Consider the following 17,252-nt stretch of genomic DNA (forward strand, 5'->3'; position numbering starts at 1 on the left):
GCACTTCAAAATTGACGCGGCTCGTCCAGACGTGGGTCCTCTTCAAAAGGACCCTGGCAACTTTGAAATCCCCTTATTCCTAACAGCAGATAGGAATAAGGGGATTTTGAAATTGCTGGAGTCCTTTTGAAAAGGACCCCCATCTGGATGAGCCGCACGGCGGCAAGCCGCGTCAATTTTAAAGCTCCACAGCCGCCGACATTCTAATGAGGCACTGAATGTGTATTTCAGTGCCTCATTAGTAAACTTCGAAATGGCCATTTGCATGGCCGTTTTTTGAAGTTTTGGCTAGTGTAGACATAGCCTATGTGAAGGATAAGGTCTGTAGGTGTGGGCTGAGTGGAAGTTCCTGTGATCTCCCTTCACTAAGGCTCAGGGGGTAGCTGTGTCACTCTGTAGCTTCACAAATAACAAGCAGTCCTGTAGCATCGTAAGACTAACATATTTATTAGGTAAAGCATTTTCGTGGATAAGACCTTACTTTAACTTAATTTGTTTCATGTACTGGTCCTAGAAGTGTCAGGTAACCCTTTTATTCATCCTTCCTTCCTCCCTCCCATTATATAAACCCTGTATTCTAATTGTCTTCTCCAGTAGTCTGAAGAAGTGGGTCTTGCCCATGAAAGCTTATTCCCTAATAAATGTATTAGTCTTTAAGGTGCTACAGGGTTGCCTGTTGTTTGCTTCACTGTTGAATGTCTGTCTGCGTTATACAGATGTATGCTGTTGAATATCTGAGTTCAGATACATGGTTTTCTCTGACAGTCTTTGGGGCTGCCTTTGGATGAGCCACTTCATTATGACTTTTTCATTAGGGAGTTAGGGAGATACGTTCCAGAAAAGGGAATAGACAAACAGGCAAGAGACAGCCTGGCTTTGAGATAGAAATAAAGCAAGAAGAAAAGAAATAGAATGTTCACAAAAATAAACCTCAGAGTACATAGGCTGAAATGTGGAAATGGTTGTTATTTAATCACATATATATTTTGTAAATGATCAAAATATTTAAATGGTATGGCAGTGTTTGGGATAATTTAATAGTGAAATAGTCCAGATACTGGTTTATAATCTGTCTTTTCGTTCTCATTGCCAGTGCCACAGATATTTCTGTTTGGCAAAATGGTAACCAGCAGCAGGAGAGTCATGCATCAGAAATTAAAATTTCAGGACCCATTTTGTGTGTCAGATGATGGGGACATTATTTTTTTTAATGATTCTCTGGACAGTTTTTATTCCAGTAATGCCGGTCTGCTCTCCAGGGCCGAGGGCAGAGGGGCATTTGAGGCATAGAGAGGCTGAATGACTTACCCATGATCACATGGGAAACAGACAGAACCGGAAGCTGAATGTGGGCTATTTGTATTCGAGGCTAGTGCACAAAGCATGGGGCTGTCTTTTCTCCCCTCCAAGCATTGTTGTTTATTGTCCCTTGCCAAACGAACTTTCAAGATGACAGTATGAGGAGAACAGGTGTAACCTCTTCTGAAAATGTTTGCTATGTGTAAGCAATAATGGGCATAGAAGGAAAGTACTGTGTAAATGCTTTCTTTATGTGATGTAATTTTTACATGTCTGTAATATACAGAGAGTTTGTGCATCCTGTCTGTCCCTGTGCATCCATCCAGCTATGAGTCTATTTGTTCAAGAAGTCATCCTGAACAGTAAGAGCTAGGCCCCACCCCACACTTCACAGCTTCCTGCCCTGAGTCCCTGGCACAGAATGACAGAATCATAGGGCTGGAAGGGACCTCAGGATGTCATCTAATCCAGCCCCCTGCTTCAAGCAGGATCAGCCCCCCACTAAATCATCCCAGCCGGGACTTAAAAGCCTCGAGGGATGGAGAATCACCACCTCTCTAGGCAACGCATTCCAATGCTTCAGTACCCTCCTGGTGAAGTAGTTTTTCCTAATATCTAACCTACACCTTTCCCTCTTCAACTTCAGACAATTACTACTTGTTCTGTCATCTGACACCACTGAGAACAGTTTCTTACCCGCGTCTTTAGAGCTCCCCTTCAGTAAGTTGAAGGCTGCTATTAAATCACCCCTAAGTCTTCTCCTCTGTAAACTAAACAAACCCAAATCTCTGAGTATCCTTGTAGGTCATTTTTGTTGTCCTGCACTGAACCTGCTCCAGCAAATCCATGTCCTTTTTAATACTGGGGGGGCCCAAAACTGGACACAATATTCCAGATGTGGCCTCACTAGTGCCGAATAGAGAGGAACAACTACTCCTCTAGATTTGCTCAAAATGCTCCTGCTAATGCACCCTAATATGCCATTAGCCTTCTTGGCTACAAGGGCACACTGCTTACTCGTATCCAGTCTTTCATCCACCATAACCCCTAGGTCCCTTTCCCTCACCCAGTAACAGCCCCACACCTTCTCTGATAACCCCCTTATTGTTCACATGCCTGTAGAAACCCTTCTTTTTTTACTCTTCACATCCCTTGCCAGCTGCAGTTCCAATTGTGTTTTCGCTTTCCTGATTACTGCTTGGCACTCTCCAGCTGTAGGTTTGTACTTCTCCTTAGTCAGCTGTCCCCATTTCCATTTCTTGTATGCATCCTCTTTGAATTTAAGCTGACTAAGGATTTTCCCATTAAGCTAAGCTGGTTGCCTACCATGCTTGCATTTCTTACTGTGCAGCGGGATTGTTTGTTCCTGTGTCTTCAGTAACACTTCTTTAAAATACTGTCAGTTCTCTTCAACTCTCTTCCCCTTCATCTTTGTTTCCCAAGTCATCCTGCTCATCAGTTCTCTCAGGGAGTCAAAGTCTGCTCTCCTGAAATCAAGGATCTGCATGTTACTGCTCACCGTTCTTCCTTTTGTCCAGATCCTGAAATCTACGATTTTGTGGTCGCTGCAGGCCAGGTTTCCTCCCACTTCTATTTCTTCTACTAGTTCTTCCCTGTTTGTGAGCGGCAGGTCAAGTTGTGCACGGCCCCTGGTCGGTTCCTTCAGCACTTATACCAAGAAGTTATCCCCAACATTCTCCAAAAACTTCCTGGATTGTCTGTATGCTGATGTATTGGTCTCCCAACAAATGTCTGGATGATTAAAGTCTCCCATGAGAATCAGGGCCTGTGATTTGGATGCCCCTGACCTGACTCCCGCGCGCACATGTGCGTGTGCTCGCACTCACACACGCGCGCGCGTAACCCTAGCTACCTGCTATGAAGGACCCAACAGTGCTAGGTAAATCTTGTAGTGTGAACAACTGAACCAACAGCATTTATTTAGGAGTTCAGTTTAGGGTATAAGGCTCTAAGTGATGAATATAAAAAAAGTTACAATTCAGCAGACTGGTGCCCTGGAACTTACCTCTATATTGCAAGTGAATGTGTGGAATCTGGAGGAGTACATATTTGCCATGCTCTTTTTTGTTCTCCGTAATAAGTGCAATCCTAGAGGAGGAAGATTTCCACCAACGCAGGAAAAGGGAGATATTTTGTGTCTTAAGTGTGATAGGTCCAGGTTTGTTGTGAAATGTAACTTCATGTCATAGAAATTCAGTTAGAAGGAGGAGGATCTCATTAAGGAGACATACCATGTTTTACATTACATTAAACATAACAGTGCTTCTGAAGAAGGCCTTGGACTGACCAAAAACTATTCTGAACTTTTGCTTGTTTTCTCATTAATTTTGTTTGAAGGACTACAGATTATTATAAACTACCTCACTGAAGAGAAGGTCATTAAAACAAATGCATGTGTTCAACGAGGTCTTTACAAGAGAAAATATGTTGGAAAGTCTCCCTTTTTGCTAAAGTTCCTGATGTTTCAAAGACTATGCTACTATACTTGCGACACCTAGCATATGTTGGCATACCGTCTCTGAACATAATTTACTTGAACCTGAAAAGAAGCTTCACTTGGTTTCAGTACTTCATTTACCATGTGGATGAAAAGGAAGCAGCAGCAGCAAGTGAAGTTACAGGTTTAAATCTCTCCCCACTCCTTTAACTCAACTCTGTGGTGTTATTTTAACAATAAAAGGTATGTAGCTGTAATGGTTTTCAGTAAAATTAACACTTAGACGTTTTATAGAAGGTTTGTATTTAAAAGGTAGTCTCACGTTTTTCTTAATTTATTTTTTCAAAAGATTGTATAAGTAGCTTTTTAAAACCTTTTACATATATTTTAATGTTTTTGTACTATAAATTAAAAATATTCAGAGGTTTCTGTAAGGATAGACTATTATAAGAATTTATCTTGCTTTTCTGTTGTACAAGTTGTATAAGCATAATGGGTTTTCAAAGATATATATCAAATATATTTATTTAGGGCAGCATTGAATGCTTAGTTATTAGGAATCAAATTGTGGTGGTTCTGAAAACCAGTTATTTTCTTAAAGTAGATTTTGTATTCCAAGATGTGAGCACATTAAGGATGAGGTTAGGGTCTGGGAGGCCTTGGAACGTGAGCTTCAGTGACCCTCCCCCAGACATCATCCAGCCCACACCCACCTCGCACCACTGCCTGCAAAGGCACAAGGGACACTGGGGTAGATGAAAATATATCCGTTAGTTGCACTTATCAACACAACAGACTGCACTCAACCAAACACGTAAATGAATATCACATAGCCCCATTAATAGTAAAGAGGTGTCTATTAATTCTATATACAGGGGTGAACAAGGAAGAACTATATACAATGGGGAGGGGGCATGCAGCATGGGGGGGCCATGGGCAAGGGAGGGCTTATGTCACGCAGGTGGATGGCTGGGACTTTCGGTGTGTGTGGGAACCCCAGCCAGCCTGGGTCCAGGGGCCCGTCGGGCCTGGGTTGGAGTGGGTACTACAGGGAGGTAGGGCCAGGCAGGGGGTGCTGGCAATGCCTCGCCAGCGGGGTTCACCAAGTACAAGCGGGGGGCGGGGGAGGGATCAGGCTCTCACTGGCGACAAGCCCCTGGCCCAGTGTGAGCCAGGCAGCAGGGGAGGGGTTGGATGGGATCAGGGTGATCAATTCAGGGGAGGAGGGGGAGGGGGGTAGTGGGGTGCTCTGGCTCTGAGCAGGCAAGGTGCTGGAGCACCACAGCCACCTCACTCCACGCCTCTTGCCACCAGGCTCTGTCCTGTTGCTCCATCTGGTGTTTGCTCCCAGCTGGTGGCAGTGTGAGTGGCTGCGGCCTTCCCTCCAGGCTGGGGCAAGTAACAGCCTGGGCGGTGGGGATAGGGGTTTCTTGGATTGTTCAGCAGGTGGGGCGAGACTGCTCCATGATGGGACTGCCCCGGCCCTCAGAGAGTGAAGCTGAGGAGACACAAAGGGAGAGAAAGGTGACCCATCTGTGCTGCCACCTGCCCAGGGGCCCCACCTTGCTGCCCCCCCCCCAGCCATCCCCTGACACACCAAGCAAGAACTTGACCCCCACCAGGGGTTCCCATGGGGCAGCATCTATGGGGCACCCACTGGAGGCAGTGTGCCCCCCCATCTCTTTTCCGAGTCGGGAGGGTTGTGGCGCTCTCCACAAGCGTGAGTGCTGGGTGTCACTGCACCTGGGCCTGGGACACAGCAGAAGGACACAGGGAAGGGTGCCGCCCCCCCCCCCCCCCCCCGTAGCCGAGGGTTTTCTGGGGAGATGTGGCTTGAGGGGGCCTGGCTGGAGGAGCTGGAGGTGACAAACAGCTACAGGATCTCTACCAAGCATTCTTGAAACTGCAATACCCACCTGAGGAAGTGAAAAAACAGAACAACAGAGCCAGACGTGTGCCACGAAGCCTCTTACTACAGGACAAGCCCAAGAGAGAAACCAACAGCACACCACTAGCCATCGCCTACAGTCCGCAGCTAAAACCTCTACAGCGCATCATCAAGGATTTACAACCCATCCTGGACAATGATCCACCACTTTCACAGGCCTTGGGAGGCAGACCAGTCCTTGCCCACAGACAACCTGCCAACCTGAAGCAAATCCTAACCAGCAACTATACACTGCACCACAGTCACTCTAACTCAGGGACCCATCCATGCAACAAACCTCGTTGCCAGCTCTGCCCACATATCTACACCAGCAACACCATTACAGGACCTAACCAGATCAGCCACACCATCGTGGGTTCATTCAGCTACACATCTACCAATATAATTTATGCCATCATGTGCCAGCAGTGCCCCTCTGCTATATACATCGGACAAACTGGACAGTCTCTAAGTAAAAGAATAAACATGCACAAATCAGATATCAGAAATGGCAATATACAAAAACCTGTAGGAGAGCACTTCAATCTCCCAGGCCATGCAGTAGCAGACTTAAAAGTAGCTATCCTACAGCAAAAAAATTTCAAGACCAGACTCCAAAGAGAAATTGCTGAGCTACAATTCATCTGCAAATTCGACACCCTCAGCTCAGGCTTAAACAAAGACTGCGAATGGCTGGCTAAATACAGAAGCAGCTTCCCCTCCTTTGGTGTTCACACCTCCAGATCAACTGCTGGTAGTAAGCCTCACCCTTGCTGACTGAGCTAACCTTGTTATCCCCAGCCTTGCTCTGGCTTATTTATACCTGGCCCTGCAGATTTCCAAGACCAGCATCTGATGAAGTGAGTCTTTGCTCATGAAACCTCATGCTCAAAACTTTTCTGTTAGTCTATAAGGTGTCACAGGAATCTTTTGTTATTTTCAGGGTGTGATGCCTAACGAGTGCAGCAGAATGTGCATAATTGTATTTTTAACATACGCACAATATACTGGGAACAGCATTTCATTTTGGTATCTTACCTTTGTGTCTTAAAGTGAACATATGCTGGTGTACGTTTGAAACTTTAAAAAGTACTGCTACTTTTCTATTCTGAGCCTTGCTTTAATATCACAGGGCTGGAAGGGACCTCAGGAGGTCATCTAGTCCAGCCCCCTGCTTCAAGCAGGATCAACCCCCACTAAGTCATCCCAGCCGGGACTTAAAAACCTCAAGGGATGGAGAATCACCACCTCTCTAGGCAAAGCATTCCAATGCTTCACCACCCACCTGGTGAAGTAGTTTTTCCTAATATCTAACTTACACCTTTCCCTCTTCAGCTTCTGACCATTACTCCTTGTTCTGCCATCTGACACCACTGAACAGTTTGTTACCCGCGTCTTTAGAGCTCCCCTTCAGGAAGTTGAAGGCTGCTATTAAATCATCTCTAAGTCTTCTCTTTTGTAAACTAAACAAGCCCAAATCGCTCAGCCTATCTTCATGGGTCTTGTGCTCCAGACCCTTAATCGTTTTTGTTGCCCTTTGAACCTGCTCCAGCAAATCCACAAACCCAAATTTGTACTGGGGTGCCCAAAACTGGACACAATATTCCAGATGTGGCCTCACCAGTGCCAAATAAAGAGGAATAACTACTTCTCTAGATCGGCTCGAAATGGTCCTCCTAATGCACCCTAGTATGCTGTTAGCGTTCTTGGCTACAAGGGCACACTGTTTACTCATATCCAGCCTTTCATCCACCATAACCACTAGGTCCCTTTTCACTGTACTGCTGCTGAGCCAGTTGGTCCCCAGCCTATAATAATGCTTGGGATTCTTCCGTCCCCAGTGCAGGACTCTACACTTCTCCTTGTTGAACTGCATCAGATTTATTTTGGCCCAGTCCTCCAATTTATCCAGGTCCCTCTGGAGTCTCTCTCTACCCTCCAACATACCTACCTCTCCCTCTAGTTTTGTGTCATCTGCAAACTTGCTGAGGGTGCAATCCAGTCCCTCATCCAGGTCATTAATAAAGATGTTGAATAACACTGGCCCCAGAACAGAGCCTTGCGGCTCTCCGCTTGAAACTGACCACCATCCAGATATTGAGCCATTGACCACTACCTGTTGGGCCTGACCATCAAGCCAGCTTTCTATCCATCTTATAGTCCAAGGATATCCACTGATTTTCCCATGTCCTCGGAGCTTATTACCTCGTCATAGAAGCTAATCAGATTAGTCAGGCAGGACTTGCCCCTGGTGAATCCATGTTGGCTACTTTTTATCACTTTCCCCTCTTCCAAAATGGATTCCTTGAGAATTCCCTCTGTTGTTTTCCTGGGGATTGAGGTAAGGCTGACCAGTCTGTAGTTCCCTGGACTGTCCTCCTTTCCTTTTTTTAAAGATGGGCACTACATTTGCCTTCTTCCAGTCATCCAGTATCTCCCCCGATCTCCAAGAGCCTTCAAGGATAATGGCCAAAGGTTCAACAATGACCTCTGCCAATTCCCTCAGTACCCTGGGGTGCATTAAATCCAGACCCATGGACTTGTGCACATCTAGTTTTTTCTAGATAGCTCAGAACTTGTTCCTTCCCCACAGATGGCTGCCCTCCACCTTCCCATACTGCATCATCTAGGACCGTCATGGGGAAGTTGACTTTGTCCGTGAAGACTGAGGCAAAAAAAGCATTGAGTACTTCAGCTTTTCCTGCATCATCTGTCACTAGGTTACCTCCCTCATCCAGTAATGGCCCCACACCTTCTCTGATAACCCCCTTATTGTTCACATGCCTGTAGAAACCCTTCTTGTTACTCTTCACATCCCTGGCCAGCTGCAGTTCCAATTGTGCTTTTGCTTTCCTGATTACTGCCTGGCGTTCTCCAGCCGTATGTTTATACTCCTCCTTAGTCAACTGTCCACGTTTCCATTTCTTGTATGCATCCTTTTTTAATTTAAGCTGACTAAGGATTTCCCCGTTAAGCCAAGCTGGTTGCCTACCATGTTTGCATTTCTTACTGTGCGGCAGGATTGTTTATTCCTTTGCCTTCAGTAAGACTTCTTTAAAATACTGCCAGTTCTCTTCAACTCTTTTCCCCTTCATCTTCGTTTCCCAAGGATCCAGCTCATCCAGTCTCTTAGGGAGTCAAAGTCTGCTCTTCTGAAATCAAGGGTCTGTATGTTACTGCTCACCGTTCTTCCTTTTGTCCAGATCCTGAAATCTACGATCTCATGGTCACTGCAGCCCACGTTCCCTCCCACTTCTATTTCTTCTACTAGTTCTTCCCTGTTTGTGAGCAGCAGGTCAAGTTGCGCATGGCCCTTAGTCGGTTCGTTCAGCACTTGTACCAAGAAGTTATCCCCAACATTCTCCAAAAACTTCCTGGATTGTCTGTATGCTGATGTATTGGTCTCCCAACAAATGTCTGGATGATTAAAGTCTCCCATGAGAATCAGGGCCTGTGATTTGGAAGCTTTACTAAGCTGCCTGAAGAAAGCCTCATCTATCTCCTCTCCCTGATCTGGCGGCCTATAACAGACACCAACTACAACATCACCTCTGTTACTCCCGCCTTTAAGCTTAACCCAAAGGCACTCAACTGGATTTTCTCCTTCCTCATAGTGGAGCTCTGAGCAATCATACTGCTCCCTCCATATAGAGCGCAACTCCTCCTGCTTTTCTCTCCTGTCTGTCCTTCCTGAACAATTTGTAATCTTCCATGACCGTGCTCCAGTTATGCGAATCATCCCACCAAGTCTCCATTATTCCAAGCACCTCGTACTTGTGTGACTGTGCCAGGGCCTCTAATTCTTCCTGTTTGTTCCCCAGGCTTCTGGCATTAGTGTACAAGCATCTTAGAGAGGGGCCAATTGGCCCACTTTCTCCTCTTCATCCAGGAAACCCACTTGATTGTTCCCTCCTCCTTCCCCACTTACCTCCGGGCTTGTCACCTTCCCCTGACAAACCTAGTTTAAAGTCCTCCTCACTAGGTTTGCAAGCCTGCCCACAAAGATGCTCTTTCCTCTTTTAGTGAGGTGGATCCCGTCTCTTCTCAGCAATCCCTGTTCACGAAACAGAATCCCATGGTCAAAGAAAACAAATCCTTCCCTGCTACACCACCTACACAACCATGCATTTACCTCTGTGATTCAACAATCCCTCCGCAGACCCCTGCCTTCCACAGGGAGGATAGATGAGAAGACCATCTGTGCTCCGTATTCCTTGATCTTTCTCCCGAGGGCTACGTAGTCTGCCGTGATCTTGTCAAAGCTGTTCTTGGCTGTATCATTGGTTCCTACATGAAGAAGTAGGAAGGGGTAATAATCTACAGGTTTGAGAATTTTGGCAGCGTAATATCCCGAAATCTAGCTCCAGGCAAGCAGCAAACTTGCTGGGATTCTAGGTCCGGGCAGAAGATGGATGCCTCTGTCCTTCTTAGGGGGAGTCCCTGACCACCACCACTCGTCTTTTTCTCTTAGGGGTGGTGGTCATAGAACTCCCATCCTGAGGACTGCGCATCCCATGGCTTCTAAACTGTGGGGACTCTTTCAGATACAATCCCTGGGAGGTATCAGCCCCAATTAATTCCGCCGTATCACCTGTGGAGAGAGGCTGAAAGCGGTTACTTAACTCCACTGGAATTGGAGAGACTTGAACTGGTTTCCTCCTCCTGGAGGTAACATGCTTCCATTTCTCCTCCTTGTTTTGGGTAGCCTACTGTTCCTGCAGTATTATTTGTTGCCTTCTATCCAGAAAGTCTTCACCCTCTCTGATGGACCCGAGGGTTATTTGTGCCTCAAGTCCTTTAACCTTCTCTTCTAAAATGGCTACCAGGTTACACTTGGTACAGAGAAAATCCTTTCTGTTCTTTGGGAGAAAGACAAACATGGCACATGACGTGCAGGTCACAACAACAGACCTCTCACCAGCCATATCACTCTCCATTTTTTTTTCCTTTTCAGAGATCCCTTATTTGTTTCTAGTGCTGCCTTGAAGGGCACAAGAGAAACACCGTATAAGAAAGGTAGCTTCTTGTAAAATATCTTGGCCATTTAATGATAATAGACAAGAAGTAAGCTTAGAGAAGATATGAGACCTATAAAGGAGAGCACTGGAAAAGCTGTCTGTTACAGTTATGGTACATAAAAAATTAGTACAGACTACTAACATCTAAGATTGTTTGTTTCCTCTTTTGTGAAATCAGATTTAATACCTAAGTGTTCTATATGTGGTCTAGACATTGCCAATGTTTTTATATCCCTTGGTTTTAGGGCCACTATTCCATACCTATTTCATCATTCCGCTTTTATAAATAATTTCCATTCGTGCTGACATTTACTAGGAGTAGGGTTACTTGGGTTACTATTTCCAGTATGTATTCTAATTCTGCTCCACTATATGGCCAGCAAGATGTATTCACAGAGTGGACAGGCCATTTCTCCTCTGAATTCAAGTGAGTCATGTCTGTATCATACTGATGCCTGAACAGCTTGAAAAGAAAGTGTTCCACATTTGGTACAGATCTCCCGTGTGTGTGTGTGTGTGTGTGTGTGTGTGTGTGTAAAATAGTTAAAATCAGACTTGTGCGTTTGTTGATTTACTTTAGGCGAAGGGATGACATTCAAACCGCTTTTATTTTTAATTAAAACATGTTTATAAAAATTGTTTCCAATCTGAATTTAAGATGGAGATAAAACAAAAGTATGAATGGAAATAATTTGGGTTTTCTTTACATAAAAATGAAATGTAATTCAGTCAAAAAACAAAGTAAAAAAATAGCAGATATTAAGGCAGAATAGCCTACTGGAAGGAGTTTGGTGATGCGAATGTTTGTTTCCCATTTGTCAAATGGGAAGGATACTTAACTCACAGGAACGTTTTAAAGGGTTAGCTAGGTGAACAATGCTTTGACAGTAAGAAACGTCTATGTACATATTACTTTTAAATATGCTATTATTGAATGCTAATAGGTAAAAAGGACAGTCACCTGAAAGGAACTATTAAAATAGTCTGTAAAGTATACCCTCTCAAGAAGATTCTGAAATTAAGGTGATATTTTTATATATGGCTTATAATTCCATACACTAATAATGTAACAGCAGGAGCGTTATACTACCATCTATCATTTTAAATAAGTTTCTGCACCCAGTGACTAGAGGACAGTTAATGTTGTACCATTTTTTAAAAAACACTCCAGGCGTGATCCTGACAATTACAGGCCAGTCGGCCTGACTTCACTAGCCAGCAGGTTAGTTGAATATACAGTAAAGAACAGAATTGACAGACACAAATTAACATGATGTGTTGAGGAAGAACTGATTAAAACAAACAGAGGACAGGTATAAGTGATCACTTTTCAGAATAGAAACTGATAAATAGTCGTGTCCCCTGGTGTCTTTACTGGGACTAGTGATATTCAATATGTTCATTAGTGATTGGGGGAAAGGGGTAAGTGGTCAGGTGGTAAAATTTGCAGATGGTACAAAACTCCTCCAGATAATTAAGTCCCAAGTAGACTGCGCAGGGATCTGGCAAAACAGGTTAACTGGCAACAAAGTGTCAGATGAAATTCAGTGTTGATAAATACAAAATATTGTGCATTGGAAAATATTCCAACTATACATATAAAATGATGGGGGCTAAAACCACTCAAGACATAGATCATTGTGGATAATTCTCTGTAAATATCCTTTCCATGTACAGTGGTAGTCAAAAAAGTGAACAGAATATTAAAAATCCATTAAAAGATATAGACAATGACAGAAAATGTCATATTGCCTCTATATAAATCCACAGTATATCACATGGTATGCTGGATTTATGTGGTCACCACATTTCAAAAGACGTATATTGGAATTGGAAAAGGTTCAGAAAATAGAAACAAAAATTATTAGGGGTATGGAACGGTTGCCATATGAAGAGAGATTAATAAGACAGACATTTCAGCTTGGAAAAGAGATGACTAAGGTGGATACGATAGTCTAAAATGATGACTGGCGTGGACAAAGTGAATAAAGAAGAGTTATTTACTACTTCCCATAACACGAGAAGTGTAGGGATCACCAAATAAAATTAATGGACAGCAGGTTTTAAAAAAAAGGAAGTATTTCTTCACCCAATGCAGAGCCAACCTGTGGAGCTCCTTGCCAGAGGATGAGTGTCGTGATTTTAACAGGGTTCAAAATAGAATAAATAAATTTGTGGAGGATATGTCCATCAGTGGCTGTTATCCAGGATGGGCAGAGATGTTGTCCCTAGCCTGTGTTTGCCAGAGGCTGGGAACAGGTGACAGGCGATGGATCAGTTGATAATCACCTGGTCTGTTCATTCCTCCTGGGGCATCTGACATTAGCCACTGGTGGAAGACAGGATAGTAGGCTACATGGACCTTTGGTGTGACCCACTATGCTTTTCTGTTAAGATATTGTTTTATATATTATGGTATTAAAAAGGTTAGAAGGGTGTTGTTTGTTATTCCTCAAGAGAGTGGGAGAGACAGACCACCTCCCATGAAGGAAGCCCTACTGCAGTGTGAATAGTAGAGTCTATTCTTTTTACTCTTTTTATTGTTTAGTAAAGATAAATGTAAGGTGCTGCACTTAGGAAGGAATAGTCTGTTTCACACATACAAAATGGGAAAAGACTGTCTAGGAAGGAGTACAGCAGAAAGGGATCTAGGGGTTCTAGTAGATCACAAGTTAAATGAGAGTCAACAGTGTGATGCTGTTGCAAAAAAAGCAAACATGATTCTGGGATGCATTAGCAGGTGTGTTGTGAACAAGACACAAGAAATCATTCTTCCGCTCTACTCTGCGCTGGTTAGGCCTTAGCTGGAATATTGTGTCCAGTTCTGGGCACCCCAATTCAAGAAAGATGTAGAGAAATTAGAGAAGGTCCAGAGAAGAGCAACTAGAATGATAAAAGGTCTGGAGAACATGACTTATGAAGAAAGGCTGAAAGAATTGGGCTTGTTTAGCTTGGAAAAGAGAAGATTGAGGGGGGACATGATAGCGGTTTTCAGATATCTTAAAGGGTGTCATAAGGAGGAGGGAGAAAACTTGTTGTTCTTGGCCTCTGAGGAGAGAACAAGAGGCAATGGACTTAAGCTGCAGCAAGGGAAGTTTAGGTTGGACATTAGGAGAAAGTTCCTAACTGTCAGGGTGGTCAAGTACTGGAATAAGTTGCCAAGGGAGGTTGTGGAATCTCCCTCGCTGGGGATATTTAAGAACAGATTAGGTAGATGTCTATCAGGGATGGTGTAGATAGTGGTCGGTCCTGCCGTCAGGGCAGGGGACTGGACTCGATGGCCTCTCGAGGCCCTTTCCGGTGCTAGTGTTCTATGATTCTACTGGGGAACCTTCTGTTGCTTTGGCACCCTTCCCAGTGTAGAATGAAAAGAAGCAAAAGTCCACCTTCATGGGAATTAGATCTTGTTAAAATTGTTGCTTTTCGTTTCCCATTAATTGGATCTCAAAGAAACCACTCTGTAGGAGCACAAAGCTTGGAGATGTGTGATTTTCAGAGGAGCATGCAGCAGAGCTGCAGATCAGTTACTCGGGTGTTCGGTCTCACTGGTACCTGTTAGATTTCAGAGAATGAGTTGTCCCTTCTTGAGGTTGGGGATAAGATACTGGTAATGGCAGAGGATCCATTGGCAGCTCAGATCATTTCAGACCTTATCATGAAAGGCAACTTGGGAGAACCGCAGAACAGACTCTGAACCAGATTTCCTTTCAGATGCCAGAATCTGAGAGGTTTGGCTTAGATTTCCCTCTAATTGTTCCTTTACCCTCTCTATGAATCTTCAAATCTCTCTTCCCATGTATAAGCACTGTTTTGAAACTGAATTCCATCTGTCATCATTTCCAAAGAACTTCTTAATTTCCTTTGATTTTTCTTTGAGAGGTTTTACATTAAGTCTTGGAGATGCCCTATATTTAACTTTTTTGTTAGTAATGTAATCCATATGTATTTGGCTCAAATGCTGCACAGAATGTGTCATGATTACAATGCTGGTAAAATGGCCTGCATTAAAGTTGAAATCAGTTGTAACAAAAGTTACACTGTTTTGGGCAGCCAGCTCTTCCTACCAGTCAGGTGATGTTATACTATGTTCTGTTCAACAACAGCATAGTGCTGTTCTGGTATTGCAACATTAATTTATCTAAATGTAGCAGAGCAAACATTTGGTAAGAGATGTAGAGCAGTTTCAACTTCTGGAATTTACTTATGTTTGGGGGTTTGTTTGTTTTGTTTTTTTTTTACTTCCACTTTTTAAAAAAAAAAAAAAAAAAAAGGAATATTTTTGCAGAGGGAAAATTACTCCTTTAAAAAAAAAAAAAAAAGACTGAGATTAAAGATATGAAATCTTCAGCATTACATTGTTTGTTTTAGCAGAAGCTCAATATACTAGTCAAATTATTCAAAGTGTGTTACAAATTGTAAATAATATTCAGTAACTGCTCCTCGTTAAGTGTTAAAATTGCCCAAGTACTCTCTAATTTGGCTCCAGTTTTTTGAGGGATTTTGTTACTTTTACAGGCAAAAAATGTGAAAACACTGCAGAACAATTTGGTGGCCTCAATTTAATTTCTGATAGCTCTATCAAAAATGGACCTTAAACAGTAATATCTCATCGAAAATAGTAGCTTTCCTATTTTTTGATAGTTTTTCCTCTAGAAAAACAACTTTCATGTGCTGTAGTGGGGGAAAAAATAGAACTTGTAAGTCCTTTATTTTCAAACCTCCCCCCCCCCAAAAAAAAAAAAAAAAAAAGAGTAGTGTATTCTTTCTTATATATGTATAGGCAAAAATCAGAATTGTCTTTGGAATTTCTTTGAGAGGACTACTGAGATGATTCATGATGACTCCACATGTAATGGGCTCAGCTTAAATAAGGGAGATGAGAGAATTTGTAGGTCACAAACGAGAAATCTGCCATAGAAATTCAGTAACCATAAAGAAATTTAAAATACATCTTTTCTTTGATAACTATTAATTCTAGCTTTTCCCTTTCTGAGTATCTCCCTCACCCCACCTTTGTCTCTTTCTGTGTTACTCATTCTGTGTTGCTCTACCATTTTTATTTTGGTGTACTGTTTTCTGTTGTTCTTTAGTCTCTTATCTTTTGGTCAACTCTTCCTTTGAATAGCAGCATTTGTTTTCTTCCCACTCTGTCTTCCATATTTGCTTTCCATTTTAACCAGTTTGTTGTTTTTTCATGTTAACTTTTCTCTTCCACCTTGTATTCTGTTCACATTCCATGGTGTTATCTGCTGCCTCTCACTTCCTTCCTTCCTTAGAGAAATCCATCCTTCTGCTTCTCATGTGGGATCTGTTATTAGGGATGTGGTGCCTCTGTGGGCATGTTTGCACTGCCTCTTGGAGCAAGCCTCCTAGCCTTGATCCACAGAGTTAGCAGTGTAAAAATATCTGCTTAAGACAGTGCTTTGACATGGGTTTGCCTTGGAGCTCAGAGGCTCAGGCCCACCTGTCCCACAGGCTGAACAGCCTACAAGATCCCTAGATTTTTAAAGAGACTACACTTTGAATAATTTTGAGAAACGAATTCCTGAAAGTGTTTTTTCCCCTCACAAAATACATAGTTCACAATAATTAAAGAAGTCTCATCTCATAGTCAGGAACATCAAGTATTTGTTACATTTGGTATATTTCCAAGAGATAACATACAACAATGTTGCCATAGAACCAGGATATTCAGAAAGCTGGAAACAGAAAACAACCAAATAAATTACATGTTATGAAACTCTGATCATGTGTTTATGGAAGATCTGGTTTGTAACATTTATAATCTCAGGCTGTGGTGGTGTTTTTTGTTCTTCTTTTTGTTTTCCCTGCAATCAAATAGCATAAAACTCTGGTTAAAGTTCAGAGGACAAAAAGAAAACTTATTTTAGCTTCTAACTGGGATTTAAGAACATATTTAGATTACTGATGTCTGGTTTCTAATGTCACAAAATCCAACATGTATAAGCAAATAATCATTTTAATGTAGTGCTTTGTGTTTTCTACAGGTTGGGAATCCACGTGTTGAACTCACACTTTCAGAACTTCAAGATATGGCTGCCAGACAACAGCAGCAGATTGAAAACCAACAGCAAATGTTGGTTGCTAAGGTAAAAATACAAAAAAAGAAGTTCATGTATAATTTTCATGAATTGAGGAAAAACACACTACAAATTGAACCTTTCTCATCTGGCACCCTTGGAACCTGACTAATACCAGATGAGAAAATTTTCTGGACCACAGGAGGTCAACTCTATATTGTCTAGCATGTTACCAACACTTTCACTGCTTACTAGGCTCTTAGAAGACATTCAGAGGTAAATTAACAGCACAGAACACTGAAAGCCAGGAGTGGTGGCTGTAAATAAACTTTATGGGACCATGGGAAATTTGGCCACACCCATGATAAGGGATTATCCGGCTAACTGAAGTCATACCAGATTATAGATGATGATGGATGAGAGGTGTTCCAGATTAGAGAGGTTCAACCTGTACAACACTTTGAATTAAAGAACCTGAGAAATCTGCTGCATTAACAAATATTTTTAAA

At 42.8% G+C, this 17,252-nt stretch overlaps 1 protein-coding gene across 14 annotated transcripts in view; it reads left to right on the plus strand.

Annotated features, from left to right (window-relative positions):
• PPP1R13B (protein phosphatase 1 regulatory subunit 13B) overlaps positions 1–17,252 on the plus strand; it is a 139,304-nt gene that overhangs the window by 78,103 nt on the left and 43,949 nt on the right. For 13 of the 14 annotated variants that reach the window (XM_074996410.1, XM_074996418.1, XM_074996411.1 and 10 more), the window contains one exon: positions 16,711–16,812. In XM_074996410.1, coding sequence (XP_074852511.1) covers positions 16,711–16,812 — 102 coding nt within the window. Of the gene's footprint in view, positions 1–6,447; positions 6,545–16,710; positions 16,813–17,252 lie in introns of those variants that run through there. The other variant, XM_074996422.1, reaches the window with a different exon arrangement.

The sequence above is a fragment of the Carettochelys insculpta genome, chromosome 6 (genome assembly GCF_033958435.1).
Source record: "Carettochelys insculpta isolate YL-2023 chromosome 6, ASM3395843v1, whole genome shotgun sequence".
Classification (NCBI taxonomy): Eukaryota; Metazoa; Chordata; order Testudines; family Carettochelyidae; genus Carettochelys; species Carettochelys insculpta.